Here is a 25,229-nt window from a genome sequence, read left to right on the forward strand (position 1 = left end):
CAGCACAGGTTTGAGGACCTTAACAGATACCCTGCAACTCTAACTATCTGTCCGGAAGCCACCATTTTAAGCTTAAAATAATACCACTGAAGTATGTGTCCCAGTAAATAACTAGTACAAAAGCTAATCTTTTAATTAATGCTAGATGTTATAAGCACAAGAATTTACAGTGGTTTTTTTTGCTAGTCACCATGAAAAGCAGACGCCAGCAGCTCCTATCCTTTCTTTTGGTTACCCACTATCTTCATACTGTTTCTGTGTATATTCACCTGTTCTGCACTTTACCCTTCCCTGAATTTATTTCTAGCCTCATTCATAATTGCCTTTTCTAGTGCACCTGCCCTATTTTACTGTCTTCAGACTCTTACATATTAATGTTTTTTTGTATGTTTTGCCCTGCTTTTAGCAGCTAGTAATACCTCTCTCTCCCTCTGCAAAGCCCCTCTCTATTGTAGCTTATTTTAACGATACAGCACTGGGTTTCCTTCAAGTAAATCTACTTGTGTAGCTTGAGGCCAGTGTCCTTTTGTAAGCTTACTTCTGCTCATATTTTATTTCTTTTTATTTTATTTCTGGTGACTATACCTTTAGAAACTTTATATCCTTGTCTCTCAAGCTAGTTTTTCACTATCTTTTCTGATTCTTTCTATGACTACATCTTGAGCAGGGTGCTAGCCCCGCTCCGTTCACCCTCGCTACACTCGGGCTCACTTTGCTACCCTACCCCACCCCCCATTCCCACCCACCCCATTACAATTACCTTTATACCTAACTATTCCTCCCCTTCCTGTACCACTAGCCACTACAATTCCACTTCCTGCCTATTGCCACAACCACCTTACTAATCTGTCAATCTTGTGAACACCACTTCATCTATACCACTGTCTCTCTACCTACTCTGTCTGACCATATTTTATTCCAACATGTAGTTTTTTCTAATATCTTCTACACTACTCCTTATTCTACACTACTCCTTATTCTCTCTATCTCCACCTCTTACCACTCCATTCTCTCTGACCCACTCCTGTGTTCACCAACTTCTCACTCATACATCATATATCCAACTACTTCATCTTTTACTATCTCCCCTAATCTCTTTACTACCTCTATCTCAAGTCTATATAAACTATCCATAAAACAGGTTTTTAAACCTTCCCACAAAGCTAAGTCAAAACTGGGTTCAGGCGCCTAGGCGGTGCGACAACCCACTGTGAGACAACTGGAGGTGGACAGATGGCAGTATGGAAGTTTAGCTGCAGTGACAAATGCCTGCAGACAATTCCCTGTGAAAAGAAAAGAACCCCCTGCACCCTAACCACAGGTGTGAGACAAAAACCCTGTATGTGATCTACACACTACACCCCCTAGAAAACACCGTGTGCAAGTAACACTGTAACATGTGCCTAGAATAGGATGCCAAGTGGGCATCAAAGTGGTACACTGAAACCTGTGTGCTGTGGGCAAAGCCTTTATTAATGCAAAATGTAAAGTAATGTGGGAAGTGCTTGGTGCATACTAAACCATGATATAATCATAACTTATAGAAATGTGCCACAGCACGGAGGAAATCCTGCACGTCACTATAGTCACACTTATGTTGCAAGATGTGTTTTAGACGACGCTCCCTTACAACAATTGCCTTTCTTCGTGGTGTCACAGGCATCCCCCGCAACAGAGATTCTCAACAGGTATCTGTTAAGTTCTGCTCCTGTTGGATGTGGATGTCAAGGATGATTTGCTTATAGTCAGACGTGACCAATAAGGGGGTGACCACTGGTGTAGAGCATCTGTCTCCCATGTTGGTAATGACCTGGTCTGGGATATTGGAGCCCCTGGTGGGACAATGGATTAGTTGATCCAGGGCATTGGAATTTATAAATTCCAAGAACCAATGGGAAAAGGAGTTGGTACCTGAGTTGTTGTAAGGGAGCGTCGTCTAAAACACATCTTGCAACATAAGTGTGACTATAGTGACGTGCAGGATTTCCTCCGTGCTGTGGCACATTTCTATAAGTTATGATTATATCATGGTTTAGTATGCACCAAGCACTTCCCACATTACTTTACATTTTGCATTAATAAAGGCTTTGCCCACAGCACACAGGTTTCAGTGTACCACTTTGATGCCCACTTGGCATCCTATTCTAGGCACATGTTACAGTGTTAGTTGCACACGGTGTTTTCTAGGGGGTGTAGTGTGTAGATCACATACGGGGTTTTTGTCTCACACCTGTGGTTAGGGTGCAGGGGGTTCTTTTCTTTTCACAGGGAATTGTCTGCAGGCATTTGTCACTGCAGCTAAACTTCCATACTGCCATCTGTCCACCTCCAGTTGTCTCACAGTGGGTTGTCGCACCGCCTAGGTGCCTGAATCCGTCAAAACTATACAAACTCCATCTAGCATCTACTACACACTCTCTCCTCACTAAAAACCTACTTTGTTCTGGAGCTATCCATCCCAACCCTGGCCCCTCTTCTCTCCCCCAAAACTACCTCTATACTGTCCCCATCTTACTCCTTTAACAGTCACCAACCTCAGTCACAACAATCATCTCCATCCAAATACTTAACTATTTACTCATTGAATATTCAGAGTCTAGCAAATAAAGTCACTGAGCTGCACTCATGGATAGCTCGCAATACCCCTCACATCCTCTCCCTATCTGACACCTGGCTCAAGCCACACATCTCAAATAGTGAAATACTCCCACCAGGTTGTAATATCTTCTGATCTGATAGACCTGTTAATAAAGGTGGTGGCGTGGCCATCCTCTACTCAAACATTCTTAACCTCTCACCATACCCTTCCCCAATTCCTGACTTCCTTCCAGCTGAAATCATCATCCTTAACTGTCATCTGAATCCCCACAAAAAACTTGCAATTGCCTCTATCTACCTTCCTCCTGGTACCAATCTGCCCATTCTTGAAAACATCCTATCCTGGTTCTCCCACAACATACCATATGAGACACTTATCCTTGGTGATGTCAACATCGATTGGTCCAAACTCACAACTGACTCCCCCCAACTCAGTGTCCACCTACACGGCTTCCACCAACTTATAACATCTCTCACTCACTTCCATAAAAATTCCTCTTCCAGCTCCATCATAGACTGGATCCTTACCAATTCCCCCCACCAGTACCACAATCCCACCACCTTACCTGACACCCTCAGTGATCATCTCCCTACCACCATCTTAAGACACTACTCCCATATTTCTAAATCACACATTATCAAAGACTGTCGAAAACTATCGACTTTCCATTCATCCCAATTTAACTCCTTTCTCCACAACAGAGATTGGTCTATTCTAAAACACTTCCCCCTAAACGATGCTGGAAGCACTTTCAATAACATCTTCATGAATACTCTAAACTCCTTAGCTCCCTCTAGGAAGATCAGAGTAAAATCAAACCATGCTCCCTGGCTCCCCAAAGAGACTAGGTCCCTTATGAAACAAAGAGATCATGCTTGGAAAATCTGGAATAAAACTAAACAACCACCTTTTCTTCAAAAATGCAGGCAACTGAGGAACCTTGCAAAAAACATACAACTAATGACAAAAAGTTATACTATAGCTCTGCTCAGCTTAACAACAAATCCAATCCTCAAAAATGTTGGTCAACTCTCAACAACATCCTCTATCCTGGAAAGCCCTCTAATCCCTCCCCATACCCTAACTCTTCCTCTCAGGAAACAGCTACCCTCCTGAATAAACACTTTATCTCTTCCATCCAAAATCTGGTAACCTCTAAGCCAAACTCTACTTCGACACCTACCTCTCCAAGTCCCACTAACACAACTTTTTTTTTTTGAGCCAGTTCCCTTTACTTACATCAAATCTCTACTACTCAAGATAAAACCTTGCTCTCCTTCCACTGACAATCTATCTCCTACATTCCTCAAAATTGCTGCTGACTCAATTCCCTATCCTGTATCTATAATAATTAATCGATCTATTCTGGAATCAACTCTCCCCACCCTTTGGAAATCTTTCTTCACTATCCCTCTTCATAAAGGTGGAAACTCCACTGACCCCTCAAACTACCGACCCATTGCCATTCTGTCCCCCCTCTCCAAGATATTAGAAAAAATGTATTCACTCATATCTTCTCAATCACCTCTTCACACACCACTTACTTACCCCTACCCAATATGGATTTCATCCTCACCACAGCACCACCACTGCCCTCCTCTCCTTCACTCATATCATTGCAGAGGCCCTAGACAACAATAAACTCATTTCCTGTCTCTTCCTAGATCTCTCCAAAGCCTTCGATACTGTCTCTCATCCTCTACTACTATCCAAACTCGCAAATCTCCACCTATCCCCCTCCACACTTGCCTGGTTTAATAGTTACCTATTTGGCAGGGAACAATTTGTCAAATGGCTTTCATCCTCCTCACCTTTCCTTCCCATCTCCACTGGTGTCCCCCAAGACTCCATCTTGGGACCCCTTTTGTTTAACATCTTCACCAATGATCTTTACACCTCATGCTAAGAATCCTCCCTTATTCAGTATGCCCTCGACTCCACACTTATATCCATCTCAAATAACATTCCTGAACTACACTCCCTGACCCAACAGGCCCTACTATCCACTGAACAATGGCTCTCTCACAACCTATTGATCCTAAATCCCCCCAAAAACAAACTCCTACTTTTCCTTCCCCGTTCTCTTTCTCATCACAAAACCTCCTTTTTTATTACATCTTCTAACAATACAAATATCCAACCTGACACCCACACAAAACTCCTAGGGGTCATTATCGATGACGAACTCAAGTTCAACCTACACATACTCCAATGTATAAAAAAAAAAACAGAAACTAGGTCTGCTATATCGGAACAAAAAATTCCTAACCCCTGAATCTAGACTTACCCTGGGCCAGGCACTCCCCCCCCCCCCTCTTATACGCCGCCTCAGTTCTATATCCGGCCTCCACTCTAAACAAACTGCAACAGACTTACCATAAAATAGCCAGATTCATTATTAACTCCCCATACAACTCACACCACTGCATTTCTTTAAACTCTCTTCAATGGCTTGAACTTCCCCAGTTTCTGCTATCTTATCAATTTCATATGCTGCACTCTATTCTTTATAAACCCTCCTTCTGTCCATCTCTATCTTCCTTAGTCTCCATCTACATCCCATCCCAGACCCTCCATACTTCTAACCAACAATTACTTGATATCTACCACCCAAAAAGGTCAGTAGGCAAACTACTCTACAAACACTCTGTTGCCCATGCTTGGAACAAACTTCCCCTTGACTTGTGTTCAATCTCCCACACCTCACACTTTAAAAATGAACTAAAAGCTTATTTTCTCAATTCCAGAACCTGCCCTTGCCATGACCCTACCTAGACTTCCTTCCCTTTATGTACCCTCAAAAGGACCATACTTAGTACCTCATTACACCTCTCTCTCCAATGTGTCTACTATGCATTTGCACAATTTTATACAAATAAAAAATGTTCATTGTTGACCTATTGAACTATATCAATGTAAAATTGTTACTTAGCTTCTTTTTAATGAAACTTTAACTTTATGCATGTATCCCAACATATGTGAATTGTTTTGCTATAACTGCTATTATATCAATATTGTTGAAAATTGTACTTGTTTTAAAATGTATTACTGGAGCTTTTCTCCTCGGGTCTCCACTGAAAATGGGCCACAAGCCCAGTTGGACAAACCTGGTTAACAAATGTCAATAAATAAATAAATAAATAAATAAGATTCTTTGTAACCTCAGGCTTTCTGTGCACCTTCTTCTGTTATCTGTGCATGGGTTCCTGTCAGATGACTGAAGCTTTAAAACTTCAAATTGTATATGACTGAGACCATATGATCGAAGTTTTAAAACTTTGAACGTTCTGAACAGAGATCTCCATACAACACGGAATGGGAAATGTTCTGTTTCCCTCACTGTAGTGCAATCTCGGAGTTGGTATATTTAAATAGCAGGGGGTGTGGGGGTGCAGGCGGCAAAAACGTCCAGGAAAATTTTTTGTTTTGTTTTTATTTCAGGTGTTCAAAGTTTTGAAACTTTGATCATCTGAAGTGAATCCCTGTGCATTTATTCCTTCTCACAATATGAGCCACCATACACAGAGTAGGATGCTGAGGGGGGGGGGGGGTCCTTACACTTGAAGGTTAATATTATCTTGGCAGATTCTCATTGTTACATGGGTCTGCAAGGATGGTACAAGGTATGAGGTGCTCAGGAACTATGTTATCCTTTATATATGTAAAATGGTTGGATATTTCATGTGCATCACAACACTCGTACTGGGCTGTAAATTCATCATTCAGATTTTTATCCTTGACATTTATCTGTAGCCTCATCTGAAAGAGAAGCACAATGCAGCAACCATATTCAGGCATCAGTTCTGCATTCATATGCCAGACTTTAGACAAGATTCTGTACTCCCACCTCAGTCATAATCACATATCCTAAGTGCCACAAGAAACATTGCAAATATGCACTAAAGTCACACCTGAAATAAACAAAATGTGCATTACAAAGACAGAGAATAGGAGTCATCAAAATTATCTCAGTGTAACCACATGTTCTGCATGTGCAGATCAATTTGAGGATAAATGCTTTGCTTTTGAAGCTGAAAGACGAGACCACAGGCATCAGCAATTAAAGAAAGGAAACTTCAACAAGTGGAAAGCTCTCACATAGTGAAGCATGTGCCATTTCTGTGGTTAGAACCGCTGGCCAAGGCACCCATTAAGTGAACCCTGGTAATTCCTCAATCAGTGAGTTTGTCGCAGACAGTAGGGGGCCTATGGGTATTTGCAGGGTTGGCTATAGGGAATATATGGCTGCCTAACACCAACTATTTGGTAGAGCATAATTATTTTTCTATTCAGTATCTATTATATTTATTGGGAGAGATACAAAACAGTATTAATTGCTGCTAGCTTACTTACCTAAAAGACATGCAGAGGTCTAGCTGACTTATGAAATTGTTGCATTTTTTTTCTGAGCAATTACAATTACGGGTTGACTTTACATCAATTCAGTTTACATACACACAGCTAAAAAAAATAAAATGCAGAAAATCATGTCAGCCATCTTGACAGACAGAGAAAGGCGGTTATTAGGGGTAAGTTAATTAATTCCTAATACTGTATGTGTCATTATTGCTTTACAGAAAGTTGATATAACACACTCTGTTACTGACTGTAGATGGATTTCAGCCATAATAATATGTTTTGCAAACAGAACCCTACAGAATGATTGGTACTGCCTCTGGTCTGTTTTCACTGTGTCCTTCATTAGAGGGAGAGTCAGGGTTTGAAATGTACATATTCAGCAGTTACACTATGCCAGAGATGTCACCACAGCTGTACATGGATGCTTCACATATAAATCACATTCTGAAAACACAATGCCAGATCTGGAAGGAGACCTTCCCCTAGTAGCAGGAAATGTTTGACATTTCCTCATTAGTCACAGAAGGAAATTGCAAGTGAAGTATAAAATGCCACTCTGTATCTCTTGAGTCAAAGCCAACATTTTGTTTTTCTTTTTGAACAGTCAGTGCATAGGTGTTTCCTTTTGCTTTTATTTTATATTAATGTAGTTATTTTACTTACTCAATTTTGTTTAATGGTTAGTCTACTAAGTTTGTGGCTTAATTTCAAGGGATGTCCAATGTGAATTTTATATAGTTGAAGGGAATTTGGTGTGGATACATACCTCTCAGCTGGTCAGAGTTTTACAGCATATCCAGATTTTTGCCTCATATTTTTGGTTTGTTCCTCATAAAATTTGTGTTTTTCTGGCAAATCACCAAGGATCAAAGTGACTAAATAGTGACAGCCATTTGAGTTTCAGATTTCATATCTTTCAGAAAAACAAATCCAGTTGTTCTAGCAACTTTCTAAGTTTATAAAGACAATATTTAATACCTGTCCCTATTTCCTGAGCCTTTGTTCCCCCATTAATTTAGGCTTTGTCCAGATTTTTTGTACTGAGAGGTTGAGAGTTATACAAGGACACCATAGAAACTCTGCTCTTCTGGTTACTAATTAGAGTTATGGAATCTCTAACATCCACTTAAGTTACCACTAACTCAGGCAGATGGGACCCTGTTTTAGCGTCTTGTCTGAAGGATGAGAGCTCAGGAGTGTAGTGTTCCCTTAATGACGCATTATAGCTCCAGTGCTGGAATATGAATCCAAGAAACTGGCCTGAGAATGGAACCTACAAACCTGATCTTCTGCAGCTACTTGAGCAATATTTGGAATTGGAGGACTAGGACACTTATTCTTCTTCTTTGGATAATTGAAAACATAGACATTGTTGGCAGATAAAAACTGCTCAACACACCTTGTGCCCATTTCTTATTTGTTAGATTTTTGTTTTTATGAGTCTTTTTATGTTGACCGTAAGCCCTTCCATTCCATAATCATGCATAACTATTCGTCTTTAGATAGATATTTATGGGAGTCCTGACATCTAGGCAGCCTTTAAGGGTTTTTCCATATTTTTCATCCCAGAACATTAGTACCCTACAATATAATCTTTGACCATTTACACACTTCTATCCGTGTACTTAACCTGGCTATACAGTATTGATGTGCTGGTTGACTGATGTCCATTATGACACTTTTACTGCTTTTGCCATGGTGATCACCCTTCAACAGGTCTTATTAAGGCCAGGGATTGAGTTGCCTCTTATCTCCCTCATCCCGATGGCAAGCCAACACTCCTACCATCCTTAGCAATGCTAGTGCCCAGGTTACTGTTCAAGGCTTGGACACGTGAGTTACCATAAGGATTTTATTTCTCTTTGCCATGGAATTGACATCATTTCTTATCTATTGCAGCAGCCTTTTTTGTTTTTTTTATTTTCAATATGGAATAATTGTCTTTTTTTACCTAAACTATACATTCTTAAGTGTTGTTACTGAATTTGACTCTACAGTCTCTTCATCGAGGCAGTTACAGTCATCTACAAGTCATTCTGAGAATCACAGATCCTCATTCTTCACATGACCCATCCATCTTGAGTCTTATAATATTGAGTCCTCTTGCTCTGTACATCATTTTTTGATACATGATATTCACTCAAAAGGTATGGATTCTGCTAAGGAACTTGTGTCTGGAACTCATGCCCTGCCATCATGCATATACACACACACACTTTTATATCATTTTTCATTTTGTATATTGGCAGGATATTCCATACACAAGAACCGTATGTGCTCAACCATAACTATTTATGCTAAGGTATGAATTTGTCACTCTGCTGCAGTCCACCCAGACAACCAGAATTTGGAGCTTCTCTTCAAATGCAATAAAAGAGTACCATAAACACTGAAGCTATTTAGCTGAGAGTTAAAAATTGCATAACAAAAACAAAAATAAGCCTCTACACTCCCTACATGGGGACTTCACTCTCCATTGGGGTTGGCATATGGAGTTAGCAATTTGCATAATGGTGAAGGTGTTTGCCACACAGGCACAAGGTACAAGGTGTGATTCTCACCTTTGAATGGAAAATTGGATAGGCTTAAAATGGCTCTCAAGGGCAGCTAGGTTAGCAGTTACCTATGAATTCACTGCTTCATTCAAGCAAGATTATGCACCCTTGGTGGTAATGAAAAAGCTTCATCACCTGCAGTGTCATAATTTTGAAAGCAGTATAGCTGCACTGTTTATACTGAATCTGGTTCAAGTGTTCTGTGCTCCCAGGCAGCCAAACAACTTGTTTTAGTTGAGCTACAAGGTCGTGAGCATTTATCACCTACCCTGTGCTGATTTCAAAGCTGCTGAGAGAATGTACAGAACTAAGTGCCATTTTTCAATTTATTCTGACTTATACTGCACTTGTATTTAATTAACTGTGTTGTTTTATTAACCTGCATTACATCTGCACTGTATTTTTCACTGTTTTTACTGTTAAAGTGTTTAATTAACTGAGTGTGAACTGTTCTGTTGTTATATTTAAGTGTGTATCTGTTCTCCTGTGTTAAATTGACCTAAACAGAGTTTAAATGTCCTTAGCATAGTCTGGTTACAGGTTTTGCTGTATCCAGATCTGTTTGTGTGATCTCTGTGTTTCCTATGTTTTCTGCTATGTCATCTTGTGTTGGCTGGGGCCTACCTGCACTTAGTGGGAGTAAGTGAACTGGTTGGAACTGATCTGGTATATGTTGTTTAGCTAAGAATCGAGGGACAAGGATTGATTGGTCAATTTCAGTGTTTCTATTTTACTTTTGTTTTTGTGGTACTTAAACTCTGCGGTGGCATGGGTTTGCACTTGTTTGCATGTTGTGCACTGCCACTGAGCTGTTTTAACCCTTTGCAAGGTATCTCAGCTGCATTTTCCCCTTACTAGCACTCCTGTATAAGTGAGGCCCTCCCTTGCAGCTACTGTATCGATTTTATCCAGCCCTACTCACATCTACAGGTACTCTCCTCAGATAGTACCCACTCTACTGTCCCTGACCTCTCTTCCACAGATTCTGATGACCGTGGATGAACAATTTCCTATGTTTTTTTCATCCTAGTATGTTTGATATGGGCATCCTGAGACAGTGTAGCAACTGCCTCATGTACATTGACAACCCTCTACTACTACCACCTAGGAACATTATATGTGAGAGATGCAATTACAGCAAGAATCCTTGCTGTCTCAATCACAAACCAGTACATCTGTCACTGAGAAAGCTGGCTGCTCAAACACTAAAAAAACCAAACCTCTAACACCACCCACACTTGTACAACCCACTCCCACATATGCCTGAAGACAGAAAAGGGGGTGGGGAGGCTGCCATAATGGTTAAGGTGTTTACCTTACAGACTCAAGGTGCAGTGTTTGATTCTTACATGGAGTAACTGGCTAGGCTTAAAATCGCCCACAAGGGCAGTTAGCCTAGTACTAATCTATGAACCTAAGAAGGCTTTAGAAAAGGCTTCAGATATGTAAATGGTAAGTTAAAGTATAACTAAAAAGGAAAAGGTGCTTTTAAACTGGACATGAACATTGGCAAATATGATTTTTTAGTGTCTTGTTGATAGTTTAAGACAAATAATACATTAAACTGGACTGAAATAGAATTGCTTACGAGTAAAGGACAAAAATATACCTGAAACAATGTTGTGTTTGAAAAAACAGAGCCAGGATATTTCCTTCAGTCATTTTTGTTGTCACAGTTGATACCAATCACTGGCACAGAAGTATCCAGAAAAATGAAGTTAAAAGACAGTTGGTCATGTATATCTAGTTTTCTCATCAAGAAGTGCCTATTCTTACTTTTAGTTAAACTTTGGGGATATCACATGCAAATATAATATCATTATTCTATTTCTGTTTCTTGCCTGAGGCTGTTCTACTGTTTCTCTGCATATTATTTTGTACTTTGTGAAATTTCATATTATTTCCTTCCATTATTTATCCCATCATCTGTAAAATTATACAGGCAGCTTAGACTATCTTACAATAAAACTAATATGGAAAACTCCCCTTACATCTAGGTATAAAGACCAACGTACAAATCAGCATGGTTTTCCTGTTCCAACCTGCTACTTTGGCATGAATAGTGGCCCCAAAAGGCATTGGAACAGCTGGACAAGATAAGATAACAACAAAACTATTTCGTATTTATAAAATTATGTATGCATCTAGTGCTTGAGATGATTATGTATCCCTAAACTAAATGTAAATGGAGTCATTTGACTGTGTATATATATATATATATATATATATATATATATATATATATATATATATATAGTTTACTATCAAAATGTCGAATGGAAAAATAACTTCTGTTCGACACACCAAATAAAAAAAGAATAAATGAAAGTCAAAATGATGTATAACATGGCACAATGTTGAAATGGCTGAACGAATGCAGCAGATTCAACACTGGGTTACCATATTTGGTTATACGAAAAAGCGGATGATAGATTCTTTGTCGGGACAAAAGGTCTTTCACAGTAGGTGAAGACCAAAAAAAAAAAAAAAATGCAGAACATAGATTGGCATTCTATTTAGTTTACGGCTAAAGCCTGCAAAGATGACTGCAAGTCTGTAACAAATGTAATAAGCTTCTGAAAATACTGTATTCCTGTCCTTTGTTACTAACAAATACTGTCATATGCATTTCAATACCTAAGGCTTAATAGTTATCTAGTTATGTAAATATTCTCTGCATGGCATTTTCTGAAAAATAGAAGCAAATACTCCCAGAATGGGTGGCAGACAGGGAATCCACAAAGTTATTCAACAGGGCACAGAATGGAAGAGAAGCAGTAAGGGGGGGGGGCAGTAAAGATGGAAAGGAGGTACCATCATAACAGCACTTTTAAGGCAGATGACAGATTAGAGAGGAGTGCGTTGTCTCCTTCTGCTGTCCTGTAGATTCAGTACAATGTAATTTAATTCTCACAAGAGATAAGAACTGCAAAAACTGATATGATGCAGACATACAAAATAAGTAAAATAAGTAATCTAACCACAAATCATTAACAAACATCACAAAAGAATGACAATTCTGTCAGTACTGCTTTCTTACTGCAATGAACAAATTCTGCACCTCAAATAAATGTCATAAAAGGTCCATTACCACAAGGCAAACATTCTGAGCAATCCACCCCCTCCCCGCCAAAAAAATATTAATAATAATAATAAAAATGCAAACACACATCCACTTTTGGCTGTTATGTTTATAACACGACAGAATAAAATGATGACAACTGACTAATGAATGGCCCAGCATATCTACAGGCCAGCTACTTAATTTATAAATGATTAAACATGGGCTACTGTTACTGTGCATGAATGAGTTTTAGTGGAGGTTTGTGTGTTTGGGGCTAGGATTAGTTAAGCTGTTCATTCATTCTGGGAAGGTGAAACAGGTCTAAAAGTAAAGGGTCTTTCATAGAACCTCCCAGGAGCTTGCAGGTTACTGCAGGACAAATTTAAGTCTGTAAGGATAGCTGTTATTGTTATTGAACTATATTATGTTACTGATGTTATTCTTGCACTTTCTTGTGCCTAGGTTATGACTGAAAATGTCCACCTAAAGTCAGCAAATTACCCCAGTAAACAAACCAACAAATAAAATGATGAGATTTACTCCCAAATTATCTGCCTGATAGAGCATGAAAAAGGTCTATCTGGAGTAAGGGCAGAAGCAAACACGCGTTGAAGAAATGTTCCTCCTCCTATTACCTTTGTAAACCATTGGAGAACCACTATTATAAGATGGAAATGCTGACGACTTCTTGTTTTCAATTATGCTGCTTATACATGCTGTTTGTTTGTAATCTCAAATTTAATGGTGATATTTTACACTAGCTTACTGTAAGTAACTAGGTCACAACAACCGCATAAAGGATTATATAGTGCCACTCTTCTAGCATGAGATGAATTAATGTGGAGCATGCATGATGGTACAGGCACAGTGAGTTCATCTAGTTTCTAATGAAATGTGGCTGCAGTCTTCTCTCACTGACTTGTTTTACTTATCAAAAGATTTCTTTGGTGACCGAGGATGGAAGCTATTTAAACTTTTATAGCAAAAGGTGCGTCTCAGTTTTCCCACCTTCTCTACATTACGTAGAGAAGGCGGGAAGACTGAGTCTGAGAGACAGTGGAAAAAGTTTTTTGCTTTAAAAGAATAGCTTCCTGCTTCCATCCACGGTCACCAAAGAAGTCTTTGATATGTACAGTATGTCAGTCAGTGTCAGACAATGACAGTGTAATAGTTAACCCGTTACAAATATTGCAGTTATTGAATGAAGCTAGCTTAGCTAGCACTGACCTTACTTAGCAATGGCATCAAATATTGAGACTGCCATCTCTCCTTCTCTCTCTCACAGTGAGAGTCTCATCTCCGAGTGCCGAGTCCGACGACCTGTCCTCCTTGACACATATAGTCCTGCTTTTCCCCACGCAAACAGTCTTGCCGCTCTCGCGAGCTCTTCTACCTTCCATGCATGTGTGGATTCAAATTCTGAGTCAGGATTGTAAAACCCGGTCAAATCGCGGAAGTTTTAAAAACCGCTCGGACGCCTGGACAGGAGCACAAAAAGAGGACATATCCGGGGAAAACCGGATGTACGGTAAGTCTATCTATAGAGGAGCTCAGGAAAAGAAAACTCCTATACCTAACATCATATTTTTGCAAGGGGGGCAATCCCCCCTGCACCCCCCTGTGGGGGGCTATGCCCCCCACACCCCCTGGTAACTATATATTCCAACTACGAGATTGCACTACAGTGAGGAACGGGATGAATTTCCCAAACCTCACTGTACCATGATCTCTGTACAGTACTTTGAGTTTATATTAGTGAATGCACAGTGTATTCGCTGATATAAACATTCAAACATGGAGATGTTTCGAGTTTTACATCTGTGGAGCATATCTGTTCACAATTTTGATAGTAAATCTCTCTCTATATATATATCTATATCTATATGTGTGTGTGTGTGTGTGTGTGTGTGTGTATTGACAGCAGCTGGATCACCCGCATGTAGCTCAAAATGTGATGCATGAACACCCAAGGAGATGTGAATTTAAACCACACGCTGAAATATTAATAATGACAGCTGAATACAGTAGGCAGCATGTACATTTACACAATCCACAGAAAAAGGGTAGGAGAAACAGGCAAAAGTAGACTGTAAAGTACAAAGCTAGAAACAACTGCATATCTTGTTACTGTCTGTAATATATTCATGGTTGAGGGTCTGTACACTAAAAACACAACAATTTGGCAAGATTGTTAGTTTATAAAAGTCTCCTGTATTAAGCAACTGAGTAGAAAATGCAAGCACAGAAAAGCCAGCTAAGCTACTCTAGAAGGCAGGTGGGCATATAATACTTCAGAGCTGTTAGTAGGAAGGAATGCAGTAAATTCCACTTGGAAAGGTAATAAAGGTTGGTAGACTGGTTAAGCTTACCAATGTAAGATAAACAGATCCAGTCTGACTGGACCTTAAATAGGTCACAGACCATGACTGACATAGTTCCAGGATATCAGTCAGAATCAGTCCACTTATAGTGAATACATTCTAAATACAATGAATAAAGTAAGATATCCAGTTAAATGGAGAACAAAGGTCACAAGAATGGAACTGTTAAACTAAAAGGTGAACTATGCAAAGGAAAAAATAGAAGTACTGAAGGAAATTCTTTTCTGCTTTGTCTTCCTAATGTGGTCAAGTGGAGGGATATCATTATGAAGATGAGATAAGGAGACTGTTGCAAACATGGAAATGGGAAATATGTGATCACGTAAATCTATGGTAATAATAAGAGTGAGAAACTGTCAGTGGAAAAAATCACGATAGTTATTGTACAGTTATAGGTCATACAGGACAGCTCTCTGTTGGATAATACTGCATATGTGCACATATTCCCAAGGCACTGGGGCATATAGCTGGTGGCTGATGCAGAATATTTCCATTATTACCAGCAGTACTGCCTAACAGTGTGCTAGAAAGTAGTGTGGCAAAAAAAAAGAAAGAAAAGCTGTTGAGATTGCCATATTGGTGGCAAAGAGACATGGTACCCCTCTGTGTTGCAGGAACCCAGGTTCAGAAATGGACTCTGTCTGCCAGTAAGACTGATTGCAGGATTAGGATGAAGCATATGATGACCAGCTGTGCTATCCTGGGGAGAGGGTGAAAGGAAAACCCATTGACTGAATGACCATTTCACAGCACATCTCACATTAAACCTCATTGCACTAGCCACCAACAAATCTAGGATAATTGGCAGGCCATCACAATATGATAGCTCGTATTCTCTATACTGGCTGCTCCCTTTGAGATCTCTGATTCCCTAGTCCTAATAAGTAGGTCTACTTCACAAGGAGTTTGGATAGCCACTTAGTGAAAGGTTACATCTATGGTTCTCAGAAATGAGCAATTTGGGGATTAAGGGATTAGTGAGCAGAAAAGCTTGCTAGGAACAGCTTGGTGGTATGCAAGGTTCGGAGGGAAGGAGTCAGGGAAGGTATTAAAAATGTAAGCTGAAGCACAAACAGCATGCCCAACAAACAATCACTTAGTATAAACCCCAATTATTCCAGAAAAAAGACCAAAGGCCTTGCTAAGGGGAAAAAATGAAAAGAAGAAAAGGGTTGTAGAGGGTAGTGCATTTACCTGTCAAGCAAACCTGCTCATACTATTGAGCTTATTTCAGAGTAATTGTAATTCATGTTTGAATTAGGAGGAAGATTTCTATGTACTGTGCACTAATAATGAGTCTGATGGACCAAGTTTCCTTTCTGCAGGATAAGACTATGCAGGTTATGATGTTTCTATGCAGACATCTTCAGAATAGCTGTTCCAGGAAAGAAGATACACTCTTTCTTTCTTTCACCACATCTGACAACAGTTTTTGGACATCTTAAAAACATGACATCTTGTCCTGGGCCCTGCACAGCTTTTGCTCTGAACACAGCATGATTATTACCATTGTTTGCTTTACTATCTTCTAAGAAACATGGATTAAGTAGTGCTGTCTGGAGCTCTTTAGCAATCTGCCTAAATGTTTTAGCACAGTGTACTATGAAACTCATCTTTTGAAGCTCATTGGTATAGCAAAGTCCATCTTCTGAAAATCAGTGAAAATAGGGTGACAGGTAACATGACATCATGGTTTCATATTTATTTACAGTGGCAGTCCTGTCAGGTTCAAGATTTCTTCTCTAATCTTAAAGACTCTGCCTTACTTAAATTTTTTTCAGCAATCTACCAAGGATATGGAGGAGTGGCATCCAAGTTTTTTTTTCCTGAATATGCTTTGTCCATGTTTCAACAATTGACTCAGTTACTAGAGGACGGCCAGCCAACAAAGGTGGAAATGAACAGCTGACAGCCAGCTGCCCGTCCATAGGGGATCAGTACACTGCTGAGCCTTCAGTGATAGTTAGAGGATGATGCTTCCTTCCGGAGAAGGTTGCTAGGTAGCACCTGGATGTGGGCTAATGCTTCTGAGGTATATATGTTGCCATATCCAACATTAATACATAATTTCCACTGTATAGCTCAACACATTTGTGGTCTTTCTTCATGTTCTACTCTTTATCTGTCTCCTATTTTTGATATTTTTTTTGTATTCAGGAATCCCCCTTGCCTCAACTTTAACTCTCCAATCATGTTTTATAGGGGTCTGTCATTGTGGCTTCTTAAACCTATCTGCTCTTTCTCTGATTTCTTCAAGGATTTTTATTATGCAACTCTTTATTTCCCCTGCCAGCACTATTTGTGGTATTATGCTCCCTTTTATTGGGGCTTGTCTTTTACATGTGCTTGCCAGGTTCCTGTCCTGCATGTCTTCCCATTCTTTTGTTTTATCACAATACTTTATAATCTAGCTACATTCTCAGGACATGTATGCCTTTACTGCCCTTTTCTTGTGACAGCTCCAGCCTCTAGTGCGTCCTGTTTTCAGCTCCCTGTGAAAAGTTCTTTGAGTTCTCTACTACCTGTTCAGTAATCTCCAGATCGTGCTGGTCCCAGAGCTGTGGTTATCAGTTCCCTTTCCATCACCCTGATTCTGTCCCCCTGGGTTACCTTTACTCTTTCCCTTCCTTTTGTCTCCTTTCATTTCTCTCTCACCTAATCTATTTCTTCTTTCTACTCTGTGTTGCCCAAGTCTTTATATATATCATGCTTGCTTTCCCATTCCATTTGCACCATTCCAACATCCTGGTATGTAGTGTTCCTTTCCCCCCCTTGTAACTCCTCTAGCTGTTTTGTTCCAAAATTGTTAATGAAACATAATTTCCCACAAACTGCCTTCAGCAGTGTTAATAGGATTAAGAATGTATGTGGGGTTTGCCTGTGCATGATACTAGTATAAACAAATGTCAGTGATGTTAGTGAAGGCAAATACGAGTGTAAGAGTAGACCAGGAGAGTCATAACATATGCTAATGTTGAGTTTTTATGCAAACCTGAGACTACAATATAAATTCCAAACTTTCTGAGCTGACTGAATTCCAAACATTATATGGCCTACTTCTTTATTACAGAGTAATAAATTTAGATATGTCATGTTGTCAAGTACATTTCTATATATGTTTATATATTCTGTACAAATTATTATGCATCCTCAAAAGTGCATATTTCAAAGGTGGTAAAAAAGACAATGCTGTGATCATGGTCCTTTAAAGTTTATTTCAGGCAAATCATAGAAACGTTGGTAAGTATTTACAAGTTTAATTTTATGTTTCCTACTCAAAGTATGCTATTACTTTATAAACATAACATTATTTTGTTTGATTTTTTGTGTGTCATACTTGGTAATGAGAGCTGTATTCCCCTAACCAAGTGTAATAAAATTCTGCATTTAAAATTTCATACAGTGCAGACGTTATAAAACTACAGCATGTTGTAAATTACTCCAAAAAGCTTTCATTGGGATTTCATATTGATATGCCGTAATAACATCAATTATTTTTCCTGCAATTAAAATATAATCGGCAAATAATAATATTTAGGAAGATAATGGTTTGATTCAATTGTTGCTTTGTTTATGCAGACATGTTTTACTCAACATAATGGGAAAGTACATACTTCACTTTAAATATCATAGTTATATCTACCTCTCCATGTGCTTCTTTCTTATTCATTGCAGTAACAAGTATTCTGGCAAATAAAATGATGCATGGATGATGGACTAGCAAACAAACAAAAAATGAAGGTCCATTACTAAAAACAAAGAGCAAAACATTACTGTGACCATTTTGTAGTATTACAGGTCATCAGACTGCAATAAAATTAATTGCTTCCCATACTATCAGTGTGTTTTTTTATTTTTGTATTAGATGTGCTGATTAATTATGCTCTATTGTCTCTGTTGTTAATCTAATTTCTGTGTAGGTGTAGTTTAAATCTTTGCTGCTTGTATTTCATTTATTTGATAAAAAGTAGCACAACAATTCTCTTTTCATATTCCACAATATGAATAGAAGCCACAAAGTTAATAAAACTATTCAGACTTGGCTATTATGAATCTGATAGGAATTAATACTGAATGCACTAAATATCATTCTTGATTTGTCTGATTTACCATAACCATTAAGATACTGCCTCAATTCGTATCTTCTTTTTAGAAACTACAATAACACAGTTATTTATTTTATTTGTATTTTGTTTCAGTAACTACAGATCGACAGAATAACACCTGACATACCAATAAATATTGTGGTTGTACCGAATCTATTCCAGTGAAGATTTTCTGTTACTGCAAAAATGTCAAATCAGCTTGAAAGCTTTGTAGCAGATAAAAAAGAAACTATTGAAAATGTGATGGAGATTCTTCAACAAGGAGCAGAAATTCTTGCTAGCACAGTAGGAGAGCTGTTCCCTATTTTCCAGATTGCTGCACCAATTGTTCAACTTGCTTTGGACAACGTGGACAGTAATGAGGCAAAGTATGTTAAAGAACAGTTTCAAATTGTAAAAGATAAGATTGAGGTACTCACAGAAGAGTTAGAAGACATAGCCAAGGAGATAGCCAAAAGCAAGATTGACCTGAAGTACTCCATAATTGAAGAAACACTTGAGAGCCAGTTTAGAAAGTACATGGATATCCTTAATGCCAAACCACAGTTTAGAGATGTCAAGAAAAATCTTTTTCTTGATCACTACAGCAAAAGTGGGGGAAGTAAAAACCTTTACACTCTTTATGATGCAGTAATGGGAAATAACAGCTTTGGAGAATCCATTCTGGACATTGCAGTGAGATATGAGCAAAACAACCGTCGAGTGATGGAAGATTTCTGTGCAAGGCTCAAGAAACTATTTTGCCTTGGTCTGATTGCTCTTATGGGTCATGCAGCCGTCATTGGAGATGACCATGAAGCTGTAGCAAAGAAGTGGCATGAGAAGATGCAGGATGTTGAAAACAAGATGAAAGATGTGATTAACAACTGCATCGAGTCTTTTGCAGAACAGGCCCAAAGGGATACAGAGAAACTTATTAAAGACAGCAATGGCAGGAGTAACAGGCAATTAGCAAAATACATCCATAATTTCTTAAAGAAGAAGTATGATTGGATTAACTGGTCTGTGCGTGTCTATAACCACTCCAGCAGCTGGCAGTCAAAGGAAAAATATCACTTTCTGGTTGGCAAAAGTCAGCTGGAAAACTTCAAAGTAAATAACTCTCATGTTGTTATTTCTTATACAAGCAAGCCACAGCCCATAGACAAGGATGAAATTCGGCAGCTAATGGAAGGCCTAGACAAGAAAACAGATGATAGTGCCAGAGTTGTAGAATATATCAATGAAAACATGCCAGGCTGTGTCATACATGCTGTTGCTCGCTACAGGGACATATGGGCTGCCTGGAATTTTCCTGAGGAGTGTTATTACTGGGAAAACTATAGGAATGTTACTTTGTATGTCCATTCAGAATAGGCATCACATTTCTGCTCCTTTTTAAGTAGCTATCATTGATCAGCAATGATACATCAGTGGAATAAAGCGGCATTCAACAGCACAGTGAGTATAATAGTTGAAATCCTTGCTGCAAATAATGGAGACTTATGGGGGAACCTATGAATAAAATGAGCTTAATGATCTGATATATGGACATTTTTCTTAGGTCATACAGTTGTATAAACACTTTCTGCGTTGTTTGAAACACTTCACAGTTCATTATATAAATGCATGAATAATATAAATAATAGGTGCCCAGGCTTTATTCCTCTCAGGTGATTGAATTCAGTTCAGGTTAGGTATCCTCATCTGCATTAACACTATGTGAAATGTTTATAACTTTATCCGTATAAATGCTTCTAGAACTGATTAGCTTTACTGGCCAAGTGAATGAGTTTAGTTAAGTAATTTATAGACATGACATAGTTTCTAATATTAATTTTAGATAAAGTTCAGACTATTTTCATTGTATATGTTTCCAATTTGAATAAAATGATGTAAATGAATTTTAGTATTGTGACTCAAATAAATTCGTTAATCATGACCTTTTCTTAAATTACCATTCCCATAACACCTCAGTCTTTATGCTGTGTGCTACTGTTCAAACAGAAGATAGTACTAAAGTTAGTGTGCTAAAATTCACTGTGAAACAACCTTCAGGCCTCTCGACTGCACCTATTTTTGAGCTATGTACTAATTTTCGGGACTGATTTAGCCCTTTACACGAAAGACCTATTTTTGGAGGTATGTTCCTATTTTCAGCCTTGCTTTACCCCTGCACATAATTATTTGAATTGTCCCTTCCATACATGTTGAAGCTGTTTAGTATATAAGAAATATGTCTATATGGCCAATATGCTGGTGCCATCAGTTACTTAAAGAATGAAGGCCCAGATGTTGCATCTCACATTTTTAAAAGCAAAAATAAAGGACTTTGTGAGGTACAGTTATACAGAATCATTCATTAAATTCTATAGATTTTGCATTGTGCATTTCATAATATGCTTATATTTTTGCATCATTTTTGTCACTCTCATTGCTTTCAACTTGTGTTTCTAAGTAGTATCCCACAATCCTACTGGAAGTGGTAAGACTTATATGCTATTCGGTATTAACATTTTATGATGACTAGGTGCCCAGAGTTTTGGCAAGATGTACCTAGTTCCTTTTTCAGTGTCTGTATGTTGAGAGGCATGTCATTTGACTATACTAAAAATGTCATAGATGTGGCTTTCACAACATTTTATAGAATGCTCTTCACAGCTCATCAATTGCAGTTGCATCCTAAAAGCAAGCAAGAAAACATAAATTGGACCCATTAAAAAATTATAAAGTTGCATTACTAGAAGATTCAGTGTTATTTAGCTGTTGTAAGTATTATTTCCTAACTGTAGCCTTCTGTGGGAGTGCTTCAGGAAAGCTAATTAACACTTGTAATTTAACTTTTATTTTGACAGTACTTATTTTTCAACAGTTTACTTAAAAATGCTGTATATGAAGTAGGCACTATGATATATTTAATCACACCCAGTTCTATGAACTATTGAGATGTAGGCCAACTAAAAAAGGACAGCACTCCCACGCTGAGATAGGGATACACTCATGAAGGACACAAAGTGTGTATTCTTCAGATATTGTAACAAATGAAGTAATTCATTTCAAAAGTGGTGCTTTATAATATCTACCACTTGGATACTTCAACACTTACGATGCGATAACAGAGGTGTAACATACTGCACATACTCTACATTGATTAGATGAGTCCTTAGTCACTTTTTGCTTGAAACATGGTTGCTACAAATGAATGCTTATTAATGAACTGCATATAACTTTGTTTAAATATGGAATGGCATGTTTGTAAGTGTATTACTTGGCAAACTCCACCTGGTCCTTTTCTGTAGTGATTTTATGTGACATACTTCACAGTAAGCATAGATGAAATTTGGTCATAAATTCTACTAGTTCAATCTGTCGGCATTTTCTGCAAATATGCAGCCTGCTTTCAGTACTTATCATTTCTACTGTCACCTTTTGACTCTCTCCATGTTAAAACTTTGTTTCTTCAAATATGTTTCCAACATTTCATAGCTCATTAAAATGTAGGATAGTACCTTCTTTTCTGTTGCATATTGATTACATATTCTCCACATATAACTCAATTCTTTTCCAAGCTAACATTTCCAGTCAACCTTGCTTTGTTGGCTACTTGTATCCATTCTGTTATGTCTTTTTTACTTTTCTTTCTCATTCATTTGAGAATTGTTACTGTTTTCTAATCATCATCTGATTTATTCATTTACATGCACTTACTATCTGTGCAGATATTTATTGCATTTCTGTGTCTTCACAGTTCCATCATCTATTTCTTAACAAACTCATAAGATTCTTCTTTTCACAATTACTGTCCTTTGTTTCAATGCTTGTTTTTAATTTATATTAGTTACCAGCATGTCCAGAATACTGTCACTACTGAGCACAATGATGGACTTTAATCCTTACTCATCCTTCCCAGCCTCTGTGAATAACCAGAGTGTTTTGAGGGGGTCTATATTATAACAGCGAATGCTGTATAATCAACCCTTAAAAATCAAAATGGCAAAATGCCGAACACACAGAACAGCAATTTTTTTCCCAGGGAAAAAAATCGCTGCTCCATAAAAAAAACAAAAAAAAACAAACACAAAATAAAGTGGGGGGTTGTGCCCCCCACACCCCCTCCTACTTAAATATACCATCTCCAAGATTGCACCACAGTGGAGGAAATGGCAAAGTCCTGAAAACGGGCCAGTGATTTTTTTCACTGGGAAAAAAAATCTCTGTTCCGTATGTTAAGGATTTTGCGGTTTTGATTTAAAATGGTTGATCAAACAGCTTTCGCTGATATAATAGGGAACCTTATTAGCTCAGAGTTTGTAGTAAAAGAATAATGTTTGTCAGGGTTAGCAACTGCTCAACAATTAACACAGCAATGGTTATTCATTTGTGGTTATATATAAAATCCTAAAACTGTTGATTTTTCTATTGCTTGTGTTCATCCAGTTGTGCAGATTATCAATATCGCATTCTGTTGACTTCTTTAAAAAAAATTGTCCGTACTTTAACTTATTGTTCTACTTGTTCACAAATTCTTATCCCATAATATTTTTGTTCCATTCTATTGAACATGTTGTTCACTGAAAGCATACAAGTTTATCCTGGTGAGATGGGCTTATAAATGCATTTAAAAGGCAAGCAATGACATGACTTTACCAGTCCTAACCTGGTGTGTGTGCTTTAACAGAAGAATGTTTACATATCCCAGACTTCATTAAATTATTTCATTTTCTGTGCTGTCCATTATCACTTTCACCTGTGAAAAGCAATATATCCAAGAATTACAGACATAAACAGTAAGAAAACCCCCTGCTGTCTCCATGGTCTAGTGGGATGGAGTCTTGACAACAACTTGGTCAACACAGACTTGGGTAATGGCCTGGGTACTGGAGGGACAGAGGTGAACACACGTGATTATGAGCGCACATCATGAGTACTATTTATTATAATGAATCTGCAGCACAGGCCAGGAACTTAACAAGAGCCATCTGCTTGAAGATGTGAGGGTGAGGCTTCCTGAGGAGTTACATCACTCATAGAAGTGGGTGACAGTCCCACTCTTCACCCACTTCAACCCCCTTTAGTATGTATGAACCTTACAAGGGAGATGTTACATCATAAGGAAAAACTTCCCGATGGCTGTGTAGACAATATTGGGGGTGCTGTAGAAATAAAAATATGCACACGCAAGGGATCAGTTTTGTCTGGCAGTTTACCACTGAGAATAACTGCTATGGCCTCGGAAGAAGTTTCACAATATATTCCTGAGTTTGATTCTCTCAGTCTCCATTTGCATATTGATTCTCTGTAAGTCACTTAGACAGAAAGTGCTCCCTGACTGACCATGAAAAGAGGCACTTGTGCCTAGCGATATATTTTATATCATTTGGATGAGGCAAATGCCTGTGGCCCTCTTGCCAGGTTTTCTACTACATCCACATCATTAATACCCACCCCCTTTACTGTCTTCTCTCTATATAAGGTACCTATCCTTCTGGCTGCCAACAAGATTCCATAGGTGTCAAATACTAGCTCCTGTGTGTCTTTTTCTCCTGGTGTTATGCTGACATGCAATACCATCATAGAGACTGCCTTATACTGTTCAACTTCTTAACACAAGAAATATGGACAAAGCCAAAAATAATAGAGGGAAAAGGTCCATACTGCTCTTATAAACTTAGAAAGGTGCTAGAATAATATGTTTGCACTAGCATGCATTTTTGGATGAATATGAAGTCAGAAACACAAATATCTATATATAGTGACTTAATTCATCAATCATTTGCCAGATAACCACAAGAATTATGAGAAGAAACCAAAACTATGGGCCAAAGTCTAGATGTTCTGTGAAATTCTGGACAGGTATGCCTCCTAATATACCTAGTACCACTACCATTTAAGCATGTAGGCAGAAGATTTGGGAGAACCCTTCAGTGTCTACTGAGTGGCCACCCTTCTCTTAGAGTGCAGAGAACATTCATGCTACACCCTACCTGCTAACTCACCTCCTCTCAAATTTCTTTCCTAAATCAGATTGTTGGTGGCATGTATGGTCACCTTGCCCTTGCACCATCAGGTCAACTCATGCATTTTGTGTTTAATTGGTTAACACATGAAAGCTATAACTGACAATGTAGGATATTCTGAAAAGCAGCCTTAGCATCTACTTTATGAAATGGAAAACTGAACAGCTTT

General features: G+C 38.5%; 1 protein-coding gene across 1 annotated transcript in view; it reads left to right on the forward strand.

The window, feature by feature from the left end:
- The window catches only part of LOC122789069 (protein rapunzel-like), a 90,712-nt gene extending 69,424 nt beyond the window's left edge, over positions 1-21,288 (forward strand). Inside the window, exon 2 of the mRNA XM_044056262.1 lies at positions 19,158-21,288. Coding sequence (XP_043912197.1) covers positions 19,251-20,420 — 1,170 coding nt within the window. The 5' untranslated portion in view covers positions 19,158-19,250 and the 3' untranslated portion in view covers positions 20,421-21,288. The remainder of the gene's footprint in view (positions 1-19,157) is intronic.
- The last annotated feature ends 3,941 nt before the right edge of the window (positions 21,289-25,229 follow it).

The sequence above is a fragment of the Protopterus annectens genome, chromosome 14.part0, assembly GCF_019279795.1.
Source record: "Protopterus annectens isolate FY-2018-M chromosome 14.part0, PAN1.0, whole genome shotgun sequence".
In the NCBI taxonomy this organism is placed as follows: Eukaryota; Metazoa; Chordata; order Ceratodontiformes; family Protopteridae; genus Protopterus; species Protopterus annectens.